Below are 18,894 nucleotides of genomic sequence, written 5' to 3'. Positions count from 1 at the left end.
TACATGCGCACAAATAGAGATGAGAGTGATCAGCACACATGTAAACACTACTACGTACAAGCCTGTATTTTTTTAGACTTTATTTTTGATACCGTCAAGGTAGCGTTAACAACTGCAACGATCACTCTTATCTTTATTTATTGATCCCCTGTTCAAATATACGATATTCATATATTCATATTATAGAGTCCATTACTCAGGAAATTAACTCATGAGATACGCAGTTGGGGATATTCAGCATTGCATCCCAACGTATTTGATACCATCTATCTCGTGCGCTAACGAATTGAAAAGTAAAACCTGCCGACCGATAACTTACGCCAGACGAAAAACTTGTAGTAATTAACAACATAGCAGTATGCAGGACACGTGTCATATGAACTTCGTAATGAACCTTGCGCACCGTGGAGTCTCACAGTTCAGTGGTGGAGCATCGGAGCGCGGAATCCGAAGGTTTGAGGTTCGATTCCACATGGGGACTCGGAATTTTTTTCCTTTGTCCCACGTTCGTGACAAGACGAATAAAACATCTTTCTCTATTTCTTTACCGAGCTCAAAACTTATCATTTCTCTTATTTCCATCAACAGTCATTACGCTATCGACATTGCTGATCCTTGCAGCATGCCGGACGCGTGTCCTATGAGGGTCTCCAATAGGTTTTTCGGGATCCAGGATTAAGCTTACTTAAAGGCCGGGATCCGGGAATTTAAAGTAAGAAGGGGGCGAGATGCGGGATTGCTATTGAACGGAACACGGGAATCAGCGATTTTGAGGAGCGGGATTCGGGAAATAACCACTTAAACGAACCGAGAACCGGGATGTCCGTTGACGAGAATTCATAAAGAAATTGATCCTCTCAGTCATGAAAAGCACCAGGCATAGAGGGTCCCCAGCATTTAAGGGGCGGTCGGGCTGCTCAGTGACACTCTTCAGATATTGCGCGGGAATGAAAATTATATCAGAAGCGAAGTTGCCCATTTATCAAAATCCTCAATGGCCCGCAGGGTAACGTGGTCTAAGACTGCTGCGTCAATTGAATGCTTAACGACGTTGAAAAACCTCCAGCAAGTCTCAGCATTATACCGATACGATCCTCTTAACCTGCTGAGTTACATGACACTAGATGTGAAGAATATTCACTCGGTTGCGCATCACAAAGATAAACTTTTCACAGGGTTAGACTACCCAAGGAACTTTGGAAATGTAGCCTAAGAGGGCTTAATGAGGACAACCCATTGGGCGGCGTTCTATTTAACAAATCCAAATTCTTGATATCCTGACCAGCAATTCAACCGTTACCACCAGTTCCGATGGCACCATAGAGCATACAGAAGATAAGGGACTGGGCGTAAACATTAGTTGCAGCTGTGCCTCAGCTCTCTTTCAGACAGGAAACAACGATGGCAAGAGCTGGAACTTCCCTTCGTTCCTCTATTAGAGAGAAATTCAGCCAGTCGAACCGGTCAGCCTCGAACGTTCTGACTTCGAGGAGCAGCAAGAAAACAGCGGGAAACAAGACGAAGAGGAAGATGGAATATTGGAGAAAGATTCCCCGAGTGATGATGATGACATTCCATCTTTGGAACAAGAGGCTGATTTTTACCTCGAAAGAGGTTCCCGCTTTGGAAAAAGTATTTGCTTCAACAGCAGAATTGTGTTCAGTTAATTTTTCTTTATCTCCGTTGTTATGGAACTATGGGATTGCCGTGACCTTTTGTTTTTTATGCACTTGTTGAAATTTTTAATCGTTTCTATGATATTGACCTGCCTGTACCTATACGTTTGTCCGTGATCGAAGTTTAATGAAAGGAAGTACCCTGACTAGCCTACGTTATTCGTGCAAAACTTTAAAAATTTCTAAATCATGAATCATGATTTTGGTGAAAAGAAATAAACTCACGCCTTATGGCGACTATAGACTTCAACGGATCAATGCTGGTTGAGAAAATCATCACCCACCGGAAAGGCTCTTTTCGGTTTAGGAAATGGGCCTGGACAAAATTGTATGATCGGGATCGGGATTGGCCGGTATAAACCTTTGGGATTACAGGATTGAGAGACAATTTTAGTCGGGACCGCGGGATTGAAGAACCCTATTGGGAACGCTCTCCTATGAACTTCGTAATAGACCTCGCTCACAGTGGAGTGCATGTAGAGCATCGGAACGCGGAATCCGATGGTCTGAGGTTCGATTCCACATGGGGACTCAGAATTTTTTTCTTTGTCCCATGCTCGTGGCAAGACAAAAAAACATCTTTCTCCAATTAACAAAATAGTTTCCATATTTCTGTGCTTCTGTCTAGCAATAGATCACTGTTGACGTCGAAATGTGATAGGAACAGGTAAGTGGCACTCGAAGCGCAGCGGAGTATGTCAATAATATTTCTGATACACTTTGACACCTTTTATGATCTGTTGCTGAACAGGCGCACGGATCATGAAATCTATTTGGTTTTCATACTGAGAAGCAGAAAAATGTTTTCATCAATTACTTCATATCCACCAGTTATCCAAGAGATCAAAAGTAAAATCGAATCAAAATGCGTGTATCATTCAGCTTGTTAAGTATTAAAGCCTTGCCTGAAACTGTTTTCGCAGATATTCAAAGTATAATAGGATTTCGTCATTCCATGAAAAAAAAACTTTTGTTCAAGATTGTACCTTCCACAAAACTTCAGAATTTGGGAGGAAAAACATCAATTCTTTCAGAAATCTTCGAGACGTCTTCGTAATGTGTTTGTTATAGTGCTCTAAAATGATCGGTTCCTCTTCAAAATATCTTAATCATTTCACTCAAATAGCTGCGAAGAATAGTATCTATAACCAGTCCAATATCAGGATGTATTTATAGCAACTGCAGGAAATGCGGAATTATTACTTGACGTTACTTCCGCCTCCTTTTCATTGTTTGTGACGCGATTTATGCAAAATCGAGTCGCCAATTCGATCGTGTAATTAAATTTTAAATAAAGGAAGGGTGGGTGACCTTCGTTTACGTAGCTTGTCTTAGTTTCTAGTTTAGATGTTTCCTTTAACTTTGCAATGAATTGAATTACGCCCTTTGGAGAGAATCGCGTGGATCATGTTCCTCTTGTTCATAAAATATTTTGGTTTAAAGTGCTGTCTCCCCCCGCTCCCCATCCTCCGAAAAAAAGGAGTAAAAAAGGAAAAGAAGGAGACAAATCATGTTAAAAAACAACAACAAAAAATGAATAAAGAAAATTAATAAATAAATTGATTTTAAAATAACGGCACGCAAAAAGAATGGTTACGTGACCAAGTTGCGTGACCGATAGGGCAAACTCTACCCCTCCCCTGCAATTTACTCACAAGACTTGCGCAGTGCAAGATACGCTGGCCGAGCAACATCCATGATGGCTTCTGCCAAGAAAAAGCAGGACGAGAAAAACTTGAAACTTCTTCGAGATCTCGCAGCTTTACCCCACAACAAAAATGTTTCGATTGTGGACAGAGGGGACCTACATATGTGAATACCACTATAGGATCTTTCGTTTGTACATCATGTAGCGGCATTTTGTGAGTAGAGTTGGCATGAATTTTCGCCGACTTTTCTCGTATTCTACAGAGTTGAATGATTTGGCTATGTAACTCTGCTAAACGTTAATTATTTCCCTATTTTGTTTTGTGTTTATACAGACGTGGGCTAAACCCTCCTTATCGAGTAAAATCAATTTCGATGACAAGCTTTACTCCACAAGAAATAGAAAATCTACAAGGAACGGGAAACGAGGTAAAGTCTCGTCTACGTGGTTTATAAGACACGAGTTTAGAACTTTAGTAAAATGAAGCGGTACGTAGTTTTCGATCATTAGATCCCTTAGCGGACTTTAATTCTTAGTTAAAGTTATTTAGGGCGGTTTTTGCTTGTTTCTTACTCGATGGATGCTCAAATTCTTCGCAATAAATGAGATATTTGGTTGTAACACCCTCGAGCTTACACTGTTTTCTAGCTCAGTTCAATTCCACATTCGTGCCAACGGTTTGTACAATATAAAACTTAGCCAGTTTTATTATGGCCTATGATACGTAGTTAGCACATTGGGATCCAAGAAAGTGAGTCAAAATATGTGATTATTGATAAAACACGATATCGTACAGCATGGTCTGCCAAAAAGTTAACAACCGGTCATATCTTCCAGCCGTGACAATTCGTGACTAATTGGAATCTGCCTTGGCGATATCTATCATGTTAGTTTCACTTTGTATCTGTACGTTTGTACTTATTTAGTCCGAATGAACAATATTGTCAATATTTCAACGCCTTTTTACTTTTAAACCAGAATGGAGTAAATTGGGTCGAATTACAGAGCAAAATACACTCCGCTTAGCGATCTGTATACAAAAATGGCGCGAGATCATTATATAGTTCCTTGTGGTTGCATTGTTCGCCACAAATCGAAGACAAAGCAAAGATATTCCAAATTGAAAGCGATAGTAGTCGGCCGTTTTTTGATTCATTCAGTTGATAAATCACACGTACATTTAAGACTTTGATTTCTCGCGTGATTTACTCTTGATGCGCTGGCTTTTTGTTTCTTAAGCTTGGTCAGGCTGTTTTAAACTGCTGCAAAACATAGAAATCGATTAATTAATGTACACATTTGCAACTGAACATTAAAATTTATAGGCATCAATGCGCTGATAATTTCAAAGGAATGAATTTTGTCTTTTTGTTTCTTAAAAATGTTGATGGTATTTTCAGCATAAAACAAATACTACCCATACAGACTGCATTCAAAACATCTTGATTGTTCTAATTTACTACCAGGGTGTAGGTGCTCTCTGTATTGTAATGATGTCAATGAAGACTTGTCAAATAAATACACAACCCTTCCCTTGTTTATTTCTCAAAACATCATGCAGTCACTGGTTGCCATAGACAAAACTCAGCTTTAAATTTCAAACAATTGAAAAGTGAAATTTTTCATAGGCTTACTCTTTCCAAAGATGTCATATTTAATACTAAGAAGAAAGGAAATACTGACAGTATATTTTGAATGCCAAATTTAAAAAGGGAATCCCAGTTCTCAAACCATTACAGGATTTTCAAACTGATATATCTCTATTAATAATAATTACCTTAATTTAGCATACCTTTTATATTATGTGGTTTGCGCACAACAATACTAATATAATATTAAAAGAAAAAAGGGAAAATTGCATTTGAGCACAAAGCTTAATTTAATTGTTGTCTGGAAAATAACTTTGAATTTTACAATTTTGTTTTGAATAAGCAAGTTGACAAGGAAATCCATTTTTAAAAGGACTGGTTCCCAAGGTTTTATTCAGGACAGGTTCCTCTAATGAGTGAAATTTGCTGAACATTACTATTTGCTTTTTCCGGTGTTCAGATTGAATAACAGATAGATATTTTCTAAAAAGAGAATAAAAAAAAAATGCTCTATTAACTTTCAGATAAAGACAAAATATTCTTTTGAGTGGTATTGTTCCCTTGCTGTGCATTGACAAGCATCTCTTGCTGCTGTTTAAAATTTGCAGTCAGTGGTTAACTGTAGAGGAAATTTCTGAAGTTAAATGGAGCATGCAAGAACTTTTTATGATCATCATTACAAAGACGTGTCGATGGGTTTTGCTAAATTATTATTAGTTATTGAATATATACAAATGTGAAAAATGTATCACTTATTCCAGTTCAGAAATTTCCAATTATTTTCGGTGCCCTTGTATTTATGAATTCAGCTCTGAGGTACACATTTCATGCTGACTTTTACTGCTGGTGGTTTTAAATGCATACATTACTTTTTAATTTGTTTGTTATTAGAATTGGGATAACAATCAATTGATGCTGTTTCCTCATTTTGTCTCTTGGTACAAATGGTTGTTGTAATTATATTTTCTGTGTAAATAAAATGATTTAGTATACCTGCTAATGTGTTTAAAAGTTTCAAGGAATCCATCCTCTTGGGAATAGAAACAACTCTTTTACAGAATCTATTAGGTCTAAATTATGATACAAATACCTGTATGTTAGTTTTGAGAATGTGCTATTTTTTACTTAGGAACTAGCATGAAAAGTATTTTTTTTTCCTTTTTTGCACTTTGCAGTATTGTAAAAAGGTATGGTTGGGATTGTGGAACTCTTCAGCACCAGCAGAACCAGAGTCCAGAGACGAACAAAAAATAAAAGATTTTATGGTCCAGAAATATGAGAGAAAAAGATGGTATATGCCCCCTCAGCAAGCCACAGCTAACAACACAAGCCAGTCAGCACCAGAACCCAAGCCACTGAAGCAACTTTTAGGAGAAAATACCCCTCCTGTAACAGTCCAAGTAAGTTTAAAAGTTCATGCCCATTTAGCAGATCTTGTTCCTTTTAAAAACTAAATTGATATTTAAAACTGTTAAAGATGTTATTATCAATGTTATTAACCCTTAAACTGGCAAGATCCAGTCAGTAATTCTCGTGACTGACTGTCACATATTTTCTTGTAAATCAGAAGGGGAATTTGAGCACATATCCATAATATGACTGACTCTTGTTGCTTTTCACTCAGGCACAGGCAACAAGAGAGAGACCTCGCACGGGAAGCCAAACAGGTGCTTCACCAACACCAGTATCTGTTGCTCCACCCCCTGGTACTGCACAGCCTGCTGCACAACCAGCTCCACAACCAGCTCCACCAAAGCCTCCATCGGTGGATCTACTGGGTGACTTAGGAGGAGATCCCTTTGCAACTCCACAACCACAGGGTTAGAACACAGTTTACCTCTTTTTCTAACAGTCAAATTTTCACAGCTGCAAACCTTATGTTTCTTTTTGTGTTATGGATGAAAATTTAGTATTGTATCCAGGAAGCTTTTGTCTTTGACAATGATCAAGGTTTAGATACTCCTTTCAATGTCCTGGTAAATACATTGCCATTCAGTTTGGTTGGCAAGAATGTAAACAGTCCGATGTGAACCTAATTTTTCCACCAAACTTTAGAAAACACAAACAAGATCCACTTGAAAATAATATGCTTTTTAGGTGTTAGAAAAATATTACCTGTCAGTGCATTTGATGGTATCTCAAGGAAAAAAAAAAGAGTCTGAAAGGAAATTTTTTTATGATATGATGTAACCCATTAAGTTCCATGATCTGATTGTTAATTATCTTCTCTGGTTGCTACACATTTCCTTGTCAATAAGTTACAAGAATTTGGTCTTAGATCAAGAAAAAACTTTTACATGATAAGTTTGAGTCTTCTTATTACCTGTATGTTGGATAATGCATGGATATTACAGGGAGAAGTTAGATTTTAATCAGTTGAAGGGTTAAACACAAACTCAAACCCTATTTTCTTTCTCATGCTATCTTTCAGTACTGTTATACAACTTGGTGTTGTAATTATCAGTCTGCTTCAAAAAATTTGCAAGTTCCAATTACAGGTTTTACTGTGATATTGCTCAGTGTGATACTGTGGTATTGCTCAGTGTGATACTGTGATATTGCTCAGTGACCAATTGTTGCAAGCAGACAGTATGCGAAGAAAATTTTGGTTGGAGCTAACATCAAAATTTTTTAGCTCTAATGATATTAAGTATTTGTGTATTCTGAAAATATGTTTACACCAGTGCTGGTAATTATTTTTTTTTTCAGGTCAGTTTGGATCACCACCACAGGCAGGTGGCTTTGGATCTTTCAATGCATTTGGTGCACCAGCGGCCGCACCTGCACAGAATGCGTTTGGCGCACCAGCAGCAGCACCTGCTCAGAATTCTTTTGATCCATTTGGATCATCAGCTCCCCAACCTGCTCAACAATCTCAGCCAAGTTTTGCTGCATTTGGGGCCCCTCCCCAGCAGCAGCAGCAACCTGCTCCTCAACCACAACAGCAAACTAATTTGTTTGATGCATTTGGATCACCTCCATCATCATCAGGAGGAGGGTTTAATGCCTTTGGTGCTCCTCCATCATCAGGTTTGAGAACATGGCTTAACTTCACTTCCAGAATAACACAAGGATTTTTCCAAGCAACTTCCCCCAGGCATTAAGCTTAAAATGGTTCAGCACAGAAAATTTGATATAAGCAATGCATCTTTTAGGTCACATCAAGATTTTTTAGTGGATTTGAAGCAATTTTTTGCCAGATATCATACTATATATATGATCCTGTTTTCCAGTTGCCTACAACTTATATCTGTCCTTTTTCTGTTAACTTTCTGGGAAATCAAGGGAGATTCCTTGCTAAGATTCAAATTGGTGTGCTATCCTATTCCTCAGGAATACTGAAAACTAGAGGCTTTAGTCAGGTAATTTCCATTAGTTTCAGAGGTTGAAATGTTTGATTAAGAGCAAGGAGAAAAAAAAAAATTTTTTTGAGGAATGAGGTTTTAATTTTCTTCTTCGGTTTAAATCTACAATTCAGCACCATCACAGCCACAACCTACATCAAATGCTGGATTTGGTCCACTTGTGTCAGCGTCTGGAAGCACAGCTACCCAAAACACAGCAGGAGACAAGTATGCAGCACTGAGTGAGTTGGATAACTTGTTTGGTCCATCAAGTGGTGGTAGTAACACAGGCCTCAGTACTGGAACTGGGTTTGGTTCAGGTGGCTCATCTTCATTTGGAATGTCTAGTGGACCAAATCCTTTCTCAAATACATCAACTGGAAGTGTATCCGGAGGTTTTCAGCAGCCCAAACAGCCACAGCAGCAGCAACAGCAGCCATCCAATCCATTTCAAGGTTTGGGAGGAGGCCCTGCAGGGTTTGGTCAGCTAAATGGTCCCATGAATAGCATGAATCAAGCAAGCAGCATGAGTGCAACCACAGGTACAGGATCAGTATTTGGCAGTCAGCCAAGTTCAGGATTTGGTAATCAGCAGTCCTTTAGTGGCAATCAGCCTGTTAATTCAGGATTTGGTAATCAGCAGTCCTTCAGTGGCAGTCAGCCTGTTAATTCAGGATTTGGAAGTCAACAATCCTTTGGTGGCAGTCAGCCTGTAAGTTCAGGATTTGGTAATCAGCAGTCTTTTAGCAACACTCAATCCTTTACTGGTGGCTTCGGCAACTTAACAACAGCACCTCAGCAATCATCATTTGGTGGAAACCAGCAGTCTGGTTGGGGTAGCATGGGAGGCCAGCAACAAATGGGTGGCCAAAATATGGGTATGCCACCAACATCTACCCAACAGAATCTCAGCTTTGGTGGTGCAGGAATGACAGCACTGGCTTCAGCACAGTTTGGAAAAATGGGGGGTGGCTTACCACAACAACCTCCAGTGAGAGGTCAAATGAACTTTGGTGGAAATCAACCTGGGTTTGGTGGTAGTCAGGGATTTGGCGCTGGACAGCCAACATCCATGTTTGGAGGTTCAGCAGGTGGATTCGGAGCAAGTTCCATGTCTAGTGGCAACAGCTTTGGAGCTCAGCAGCAACCCTCAGGATTTGGAGCTCCTGGAGGCTTTGGTGCGCAGCCAAGTGGCGGATTTGGAAATCAGGGAGGAGCAGTATTTGGTGGTAACATGTCTGGAATGGGAAGCAGTCAGTTTGGACAACAGCAACAAATGCAGCAGTTTGGAGGGGGATGGCAACAAAGTCCACAGGCAAATCCATTTATGGTAAGTGCTTGAAATATTTTTGGAATATAGATTTGGGAGACATGGTGGCCAAAACCGGGGTGCTGTACCTTCCCCCATCAAGCATGTTGAAAGTGCCCCATATATCCATTTCCCATTACCATCTAGGTCTTTGCCTTTATTTCAAATTCCCATCTACCTGAAGTGTATCCTTACATTGAGAATGATCAGTCTCAACCTCCCACTCCTCTTTCTTTTACAGAATAACATCTAGCTATAGTTTAATTTGATTCAAGTTTATGCTTTAGTGAAGACCATTAGACCCAGTATTTCCTTCATATGGGAGTATTTTCACAGAGAAGCCAAAGAGTCTGGGCCGTAAATATGTTATATTTGTTCCATGCCCTTTACAAGACTAATTATAAAACATTTCTTTAAGTTAATGACATTATTTGAATTTTAGAATGCTGGAGCACAGCAAGGCATGCAAAGACAAGGACAGTCTACAAATCCATTTATGTAGAAAGCTGGCTGATTTAGGTCACAATGTTATGGAATTAATTCCCAAATGATCTTAGCCACAAAGGATGGATCAAATGGCTTAGTGGAATTTGTTTTTAAGAGAAAAGAAAGATTACAGGCAACTTCTGGTTGTTTAAGTCATTTCTGTCATAGATTGCATTGTTAACTCTTTGCTGTTAAATATGAAACATATTTTATTATGGAACATATTGTGTGATCTCTAGATAGAGAGAACAGAATAGACTTTTGGAGAGATTTAATGAACCCTCCTGACAAATTGAAAATGAAACAAAACTGATTCCCCTCAGAAGCCATTTATGTGGGCTTAACTTTGCAAAATGCAAGCAATGCAACTATGATATACAAAATGAATTCCCCAGAGGAAGCTCCCTCTCCCAACTCTCCTGAAGTCTTTGTCCATAACCACCCACCCTCTCCCCACCCCTCCCTCCATTATTCCCATCCTCATTACATAATCAGTTCCCATCATCCCATGCAGAAAAAAAAGCTTGTAACTGTAGACATGTAGTATGAAAAAATAATGAGAAAATAGTTAGGTAGTAAACAATGCAGTAAGCGCTTAAGTAGGACCTTGCAAATCTTGAAAAATTATGTGAAACTTGTCTCTAACAGAATAATTTGAATGTAATAAATTTTACTGAAAAATAGTCATTCTACACAGGTTCAGTCAATATTGCCACCTAATCCTTTCAATTTCATCTTAAGGGATGATTTGTCTGACAATATTCACTTTTCCCTTCAGAGTGACAGTAGTTTGAAGCAATATACTGAAAGCATGTCACAACTGGGCATTAGGAAGGAAAATATGAAGGTGTAATCTTTTAAAAGGATGTAGTTATATAATATTAACCCTTCAACTCCCAGAAGAGATAAACCTTTCTTCCTGATGTCTTACATTATCCAGCAAATGGGTGATAAGAATACTCAAACTTATCAGAGAGTTGTTATCTTCGTTTTACGCCAAATTCTCTTAACTAATTTACAAGTAAATGTGTGGCAGCCAGAGAGGAGAATTAGAAATCTGATCTTGGGAGTTAAAGGGTTATTTGTTGTTAATGCTAAGTAATAATGCATTTGTTGCACCCATTACATGGGCTGTCACTCATTGGTCAGGATTGGCATCATGTGACAGTATCAGTGATGGCTGTAAATGCAAAAGTAAAACAACATACTAGTCAGAGATAGACAGGTCTGTTGCTAAATTTGACCAGAACCTCATTTGCCCAAGGTTCATGTATTGAAATACTAACAACTAACATTTTGTTGAAAAAATTTGATATGGTAGACTCTCCTCCAAGATGGCAGATTAAAATGAAAAACATGAGATTTCAAACTACACTGGAAATTTATTCACCAAGGTCATCTAAGTTTTTGAAAGCATCTCTCCTCATGATTAATTTTGCATTTCATTTGCCATTTTGGAAAAGAGTATATTGCAACCATTTAAGTAGGTTAAAGTACACTTGTTAATAATAACTTTTTAGGAAGTTTTTTGGTAAAATTTAATTTGTCATTTTCCTTCCATGGAAATCCTAATAGGAAATATGTTCAGTGACAAAAGTGAAGAACAAATAAACATGCATTACACAATGTTTTAGTTTGGTAGGCTGAGTGATGGGAGTTTTATACTTTGGTTTGTCCATGTGGTAACAGTGCCCTTCCCCCTTCCTCCTTCAAAGATGGATTTCTTTCTCTGATCCGTCCCCCGTCTCCATCTCTTTTCTGTTTTAAAATATCATCAAAAAAGGAAGTGGGTGAGAAGAGCGCACAAGGTAAAGATGGGAAGGCGGTCTCTCTCCTCAATCTTCTTTTTTCCCATCGTCCCATTTGTCGTGGTACTGCTGGTCTCTCGCAACCACGCAGCCGCGTTTTAAAACGAAGAAACGATCAGGGACGAGTAAGTCTAATCAATATTTCTTTGCAGTTACGTTTTGACTGCGTTTCAAAATTACCGGTAGCACATCACTTGATGAATAAAAATTGAAAATATGATCCCTGTATTTCATGATGAGGTCAAGAAAGTGCATTTATTTTCACATTTTTAAAAAAGCTTCAAGCGCCGCTTCTCGAGAAATTGTTTGTACGTGTTATCTATACTAGGAATTTACTCTTAAAGCATAGAAGCCTTTGTACCAGAGATTGCTTCATGGAGACCGCGCGCACTATTTTTAATCACGAGTATCGAAAAACGAAAGAGAGACCCCGGTAAACGAGTGAGCCTCTACTACTGATTATAACGATTTGACTTCGACTTAGTTCCCAACGTCCCCTCGTAGCGGAAAGAGAGAGGACCCTGGGAACCAAATTGAAAAGGGAAAACGAAACAAAATTGCACTTCCGAGCAAACAAGATACTACGCGTATGTTCTGTTTCCATGTTTTTGTAAAACTTTGGCGATCAGTCATTTGGTGAAAAATGAAGCTTTTCGTACAATTCATGCACAAAGAGGATTTGTAATCGACTTTTGTCACGAACCGGAAATCGCGGTTTTAAAACTTCCCGCGCGTAAAACCTGTCTGAGTTTGTATATCTCCGATTATCCGTGATTTGTTGAAGACGGAGAAGTCATCGCTATAACAACTTAAATCCATTGTTGAAACCATTAAAATCAGGAGATATTTACTTTGATTTGTAGTCACTTAATAGTACAGATTTTCGTCCCAAGTATTATTTTTGAACAATTACAAAATATTTGGCGCGTAACCTGAATGATGCCTGTTTCTTAATCCCGGATAGCATAATTATTAGCGAGGTGTGTCGTTACACCCCTCTGGTCAAACCACCTCAGGCTCGGTGGGTGAGGGTTTATTTTTCTCAGCGCTGTAGTCGCTGTGCAGATTTCGAACCCCTGATCGGCGAAGTTTAAAAAAATATGCGGCTTAAACCGCGCGAAATCGGGAGCTGGTTTGTCGCTTTGGGTCTTTTGGAACAGCGGCAAAAAGCTGCCGATCATGAGTTTGACAGCTATCTGCGGGATATTTTGAAAGACGGCTCAATACTCTGCCGTTTGGTGAATCGGTTGAAGCCAGGGACAATAAACAAGGTGAGAGAGGGACTATTTATCAACAGCAATGAGATCTGTTTCGGTATTTTGTCATGTAAATGAGTGTGGTCAATTTCACAATTTTTCCGCTGGTCGTTCTCGTCGTAGATCTACCAGGAACCACTTTCCGAAGAGGAGCGCTTGGAGAACTTCAGCTCATTTCTGATCGCCTGCCAAGATCTGCAACTGAAAGACAACGAGGTTTGATACCGAAAATGAATAATTTCCTCACATTATGACTATTTTAAATAAACATCAGCGTTCCGATATTAAAATTTCATGCCCTCTCTGAGCACGCTCAGCAAGTCGAAATTAACATACGCCATGTTTTTGTGTGTATAGATTTTCACTCCGAACGATCTCGACTCTGAAGAAGGGTTCCTTCGTGTTCTACGGACTCTTGACTGCCTTGAAAATGTGGCCAACGGTACGTGATCTGTAAAGTTATCTCTCTCTCACTCAGACTCTCCCTAAGGCTAAATATATTTTCTGACAACTTTCATTGATTGATTGTCATGTGCTATGTACGAACAAAGCGCTCGATCGTGACATTAGGTTCAGCTCTCAGCATAAATTCTGATTCGAAACTGATAGATTTGTACAACTAGCTTTTAGAGCGTGTTTATAGAGATTGGTTCCTGTTTGTTGTTGCATGAAAGCTACGGGGTTCCTTGTCCGCCTCGCACGCTCAAACTTTTGGATCAGTTTGATCTGTTGTGGTTGTTCGCGAATTTTCTCAAAGGTAGGCACGAGCACACACTTGTTTACTGTTGTTTGGCGTCAAGGCTTGGGTTTTACTGCCATAAATTATGACAGTTAGGGGTATGACGTGCTTACCTTTCAGTGTTCTACTTGCAAAGTGAATTGAAGCGATATTTTAGTACTTATTTATTGTATTTATAATCGAGTTTTTGTTCCACTGGCAAACAACAGTTGGCTTTTCACGATTTTGTAACAGGAAGAAGTAATAGGGTTGACTATAGACGAATAGTTACCTTTGCTGATTGCAAAGGTAACTTGTTTCGAAATACGTGATATGATGAGGCGTGAACAATTTTCAAGCTTGAGATTCACTACTTTTTACGTCGAGCGATCGTGAATTTGTCAAACTCTCATGATTTTCCCAAAGGAAGTGAACTGATATTCAAGGAAAATCCGTATTTGGTAATTACGCTTTTGTTTTGCGACAGAAGAAGTTTTGAATTTCATATACATATTAATACTCGTGCATGAATGGGAAGTAAAATTGACTGAACCTTCCAACACACTTGATTCAGTATTTCATTTTGACACAAGCTTTTTAAAACCTTGATCGATGTTTGAATTCAATTCGTCATCTGCAAATCAACGTGAAAGCCTACAGCGATTTATCCATAGGGAAAAGTTTACTTCTATGCTTCGGAAAGTCAAGGCTACACTTCGTAAGTTGACCAAAGAAAAATATTATCGATACTGCACACTTGTCTTCCGTGGTTACACATCAGATTTTATCACTCACTTTTCATAATTCTTCAGTGATCTTTAGATAGCTATTAGGAATTGACAACAAAATAATTTTTGAACCTTTCCACTCAGCTAACTCATAAATTTAACGTGGTCGTCTATTGTTCTGAACAAAAGAACTTGAGGTATATCTCATTCTGTACAATTGAAGTTTACTGCCAGCACTCTTACCCAACATTGTTTTAGTATGTGATGTGTGTGATGTGGACTTGATAGAGAATTGTCCTTGGCTAATCCCCAGCATTTTCTTTTTGATATGAGAATTTGGTATTATATCAAGACAACTTTAACATCATCAAGATAACTTTGGTTTTCAGGAGCGTTAGCCCCTTGCTCTGACCAAGGGCTAATGCTTAAAACATCAGCTTTGATAATCTTTATGGTAGCCAATTTACATTATCAACTCAGTTGATAAATTCAAAGTTATCTTGTTATACTCCCTCCAGGAAGTAGCACAACAGTTTCTTTAGAAACTTACCCCCTTTAATCATTTAAAATCATCAGTTAAATTTTGAAATTGATAATGTAAGTTGTTTCAAGCATTAGCCCCTCTTCAGCTTCAGCCCTATACTTGTAGGAAAGGTAATACCTATTTAGGTAGGCCAAAATGAATTACTTTGGTTGATGAAAAAAAAACAATCTTAATGGGGGTGACGCAATTGCTGGTGATCCAGAAGTTTTTATTGTGACACACAAACAAAGAAGTGTTTATATAAGATTCTTACTGAACAGAGAAAAACAGTTCTTCAATCTTCATTGCTGAACAATTATTCAACAAAGTGGAGGTAAAAAGCCACCATTTTCACCTACACAGAGGTTAATATTGTTTTAGTGCATACCATACAGAAACCAAAAAATAAGTTTATTTTTGTCAATAGTGAAAAAATGTTTGGAAAAATCTTAGAAGAATGGCATTGTCAAAGAGGTCTAATAAACTGTGAGAAATGACCCTTTTAACCATTTTTTATGTTACTTTATACAGGATATGGCATGGGAAAGCAGTTTACTCATCATGAAGTAACCACTATTGATTCAGCACAAGAGTCAGAAAAAGAAGTTGTTGACGACACAAGACACCTTGTAAGTACAGAGAGGATGAGTGATTACAATTGATACATATTTTTTTGTGAGTGTAGTAATGGTCCAACACAAGCCAGAGATATTTAACCTTTTACTAGTTGTTTTTAAGCTTTTTTAAGTACCTTTGAAAATGTAACTTAGTTTTACATAATCTTACAAGCATTAGCGATCCAATGCACTGAGAGCTTGCCCTAGTAAAAATCAGGTAAAAAAGGGTATTTGCAGTTATCAGTTACATTAATAAATAGAACTTTCATTCAGATAGTATCTGAATTCTCCAAAATAATTTGTTTGTTGTTAAACTCTGAGCAAATTTTTAACTTATTTGCTCGCCAAACCATTGCTTATGTTTTTTCAAAGTATGCGCAGGCTTCTTCTGTCAGATCATGACAGATACTTATAAAAAAATATTTCCATTTCTGGAGGATCTTGTGGTAATTACAGCCCTAAGTCATTCAGGTTCTTTTGGAAAACATTTCTTTTGCTCTAGAAAAAAAAAGTTATTCACCAGCCTAGGTCGGTCAGTATCAATTGGCAAAACTGTGCCCTCTGTCTTGCATATGGCCTTGGGTGGTATCCAAGACCTCAGGCACAGTATTTACCCAGTACTGACCTCCTGGCTGGTGAATAACATACATATATTTTCTGGAATAGAGATGCACTAGCAGAGTAAAGTGTCCTGCCCAAGAGTACCACTAGTAAATGAACCTAGACATCTTTATCTAGTCCAGTCTAAAAACCATATTTTGTATATGAATGTGTAGTTTAACAAGTGGGCCATGCATAGGAACTGGGGATAATCTTAAAGGGGCATTCTGAAAGTGTTTCTATTTGACCTAGGAAATGACAGATTATGGAGTTGATATCCACCTTGTAAAAGCAGCCTTTCCATTCAATGGAAGAGATGAAGATGAGGTGGGAGAGAATTAACATGAAATAAATGTATTTTAAAGGGGGCTGACCCAGTTGTGCAGGTTGTGGCATTTCATGAAGACAGTGTGGTTGTGTTCAAGCCCTCTGCTGTGCTACTCTCTGTATTTGTTTGTGATTGCCTGGAGTTCAACTCCTTTGGCTGCACTTTGTTCAAAGCCAACTGGTCTGTCTCCTGCCAATTGTGACTTTTAAACACTATGTTTATTCATTCATTCATTTTGGCCATGGAAGGCTCCATTGGAATGGTGGTCAATTACATACATTACATTGCAATGTTATCACAAAATATGATGCTATTGATATCGCTGATCCTAGCAGTATGCAGGACGTGTGTCAAGTATGAACTTTGCAATCGACCTGGCTCACCATAGAGTCCCTGTGGCTCATGGGCCTGGCTCACCATAGAGTCCCTGTGGCTCATGGGCCTGGGGCACCATAGAGTCCCTGTGGCTCAGTGGTAGAGCATGCAAATGTGGAATCTGAAGGTCTGAGGTTCAATTTCTCTTGGGAACTCAGAATTTTTTCTTTGTCCAAGGCTCATGACGACGAAGAACATCTTTCTCTATTTCTGGCTCAAAACTTACCTCCCCTCTTTTCCTAAATACTGTACATACATGTACATATTTTTTTATTCACTTGTGAAGCAGAGGGAGAAGTAATTGTTGGATCAAAAGTCAATTGGGTCCTCTTTCTGCACAATTCTTCAGTTGTAGCTGTAGTAGGTGATCATAGTTTAAATATTCTCATTTTTTCCCAGCTCTGTTTTGAGAGAGGAGATATTCTGGAAGTCACTAAGGTTGGTAATAAGACAGTCATTGATCTAATTAAAATTATTTTGTATATTTAAGTTTAAAATTAATGATACTTCACTTTTTTAAGTGTTATTTTTATAATATTGAGACTGAGGCTAGATTTTACAAGAGTGACCATCTACTTGGTTATTTGCAGTGGTTTCAGATCCCCTGTACTTTATCTTTAGGCTTGTAACACTTGCAAAAATCTCCTACAATCTAATTCATATTTGGAAACTTAAAAATAAGATTCATTAGCATTCCTTTTGTCTACAAATTGATGATTGGATGCACAAAAGGTTAAAAAAAATATCCAGAAATGGCTTTTGAACAAAGGGATGAAGAAACCTGGATAACAATTTATTCCTGGGTTAGCACTAATCCCACTTTGAACAGGCGTATAAATAGGTAGCAGCAAATTGTCAGGGAAGCCTGATAAAATGCCAGGGGTAACTTTGTAATTGACTAAGATCCCATCTAGGGGGGAGTAGTGATACTCTTAGTTGCTTCACGCTAAGGAAATTGCTCTGGTTGGGCAGGCCTCTTGGTTTGAGTACAGACTTAAGTTTTTGTCTATTTCATTACCAAGCTCAAAATTTTACCATCTTTCTTATTCCCTTTGTGCATCTAATGCAGTACTCAGGACACCTGTCACATATGAACCTTATAACAACCTATCTCACTATAGAGTCTTTGTGGCTCAGTGGTAGGGCATGACAGCACAAAATTCATACATGTAGGTCTGAGGTGGGACTGCTCATGAGTACTCCAGATTTCTTCATTGTCCCATGCTGTTGTATGTTATCATCTGTAACGAGCCTTGTGCCTGTTGTATCCTGTTTCCTTGCAGGCTGTAGATGGAGGATGGTGGGAAGGAACCCTAAATGGCAAAGTTGGATGGTTTCCTAGCAACTATGTGAAAGAAATATCAGCAAGTAAGTGTGGCTCACCTTATTATTATGGGTGCCTACACTCTTAACCCTCTAGGTTTAAGATACATGAAAGGCATTTCCACTCATCCTGAAACGGGATGGGTAAAACCAAATTAAGGAGATGAGACAAGATAGCATTTCATTCCTGGTTTGCCACATTTTCATATTTCTCTGAAAGTCAATTGGTATCCATTTGTTATCAAGAGGGTGAAGAGACTCTTTGTGCAAAAAGTATTTTTGACTAAACTATCTTATGACTGACTCCTCTTATCCTTTTATTAAGAACCTCTAGGAGAGACCAGTTTCTACATGTAGTTTCTCTTAACAGTATTACTGCTGAATCAAACTCTAAAGTCATGAGAATTAATTTAATGATCACCAACTAAAGAAGCTCTTGTTTATTGGTCAAATTCTCCTTGCTAGTAAAATAGGAAATAAATTGAAAACTGTATGGAGAATATGCATATTGATGGCACTGGACCCTTTCATTTTGAGTCCATGCAGATGGATCTCAGCAATCCTCA

The 18,894-nt window shown here is 38.4% G+C and overlaps 2 protein-coding genes across 9 annotated transcripts in view; both read left to right on the top strand.

Moving 5' to 3' along the window:
* Window positions 1-3,375: 3,375 nt before the first annotated feature.
* Window positions 3,376-11,678, top strand: LOC131793780 (arf-GAP domain and FG repeat-containing protein 1-like). Its single transcript, XM_059111262.2, is given in 8 exon segments — window positions 3,376-3,451; window positions 3,454-3,538; window positions 3,659-3,752; window positions 6,089-6,313; window positions 6,538-6,733; window positions 7,623-7,943; window positions 8,392-9,587; window positions 10,009-11,678. Coding segments are annotated over 8 exon segments (2,253 nt in total). The 3' UTR covers window positions 10,069-11,678.
* A 1,187-nt stretch (window positions 11,679-12,865) lies between these two features.
* LOC131793978 (rho guanine nucleotide exchange factor 7) overlaps window positions 12,866-18,894 on the top strand; it is a 32,539-nt gene continuing 26,510 nt past the window's right edge. For 6 of the 8 annotated variants that reach the window (XM_059111518.2, XM_059111509.2, XM_059111474.2 and 3 more), the window contains exons 1-7: window positions 12,866-13,131; window positions 13,240-13,332; window positions 13,474-13,558; window positions 15,617-15,714; window positions 16,555-16,629; window positions 17,405-17,443; window positions 18,289-18,373. In XM_059111518.2, the coding sequence (XP_058967501.1) occupies window positions 12,961-13,131; window positions 13,240-13,332; window positions 13,474-13,558; window positions 15,617-15,714; window positions 16,555-16,629; window positions 17,405-17,443; window positions 18,289-18,373 (646 nt within the window). In that variant the 5' untranslated portion in view covers window positions 12,866-12,960. Of the gene's footprint in view, window positions 13,132-13,239; window positions 13,333-13,473; window positions 13,559-13,704; window positions 13,874-15,616; window positions 15,715-16,554; window positions 16,630-17,404; window positions 17,444-18,288; window positions 18,374-18,894 lie in introns of those variants that run through there. The other 2 variants (XM_059111486.2, XM_059111526.2) reach the window with 2 other exon arrangements.

This window comes from Pocillopora verrucosa, chromosome 6 (assembly GCF_036669915.1).
Source record: "Pocillopora verrucosa isolate sample1 chromosome 6, ASM3666991v2, whole genome shotgun sequence".
Taxonomy (NCBI): Eukaryota; Metazoa; Cnidaria; class Anthozoa; order Scleractinia; family Pocilloporidae; genus Pocillopora; species Pocillopora verrucosa.
The sequence above is the reverse complement of the archived record's forward strand: the minus strand, read 5'-3'. Positions and strand labels throughout refer to the sequence as shown.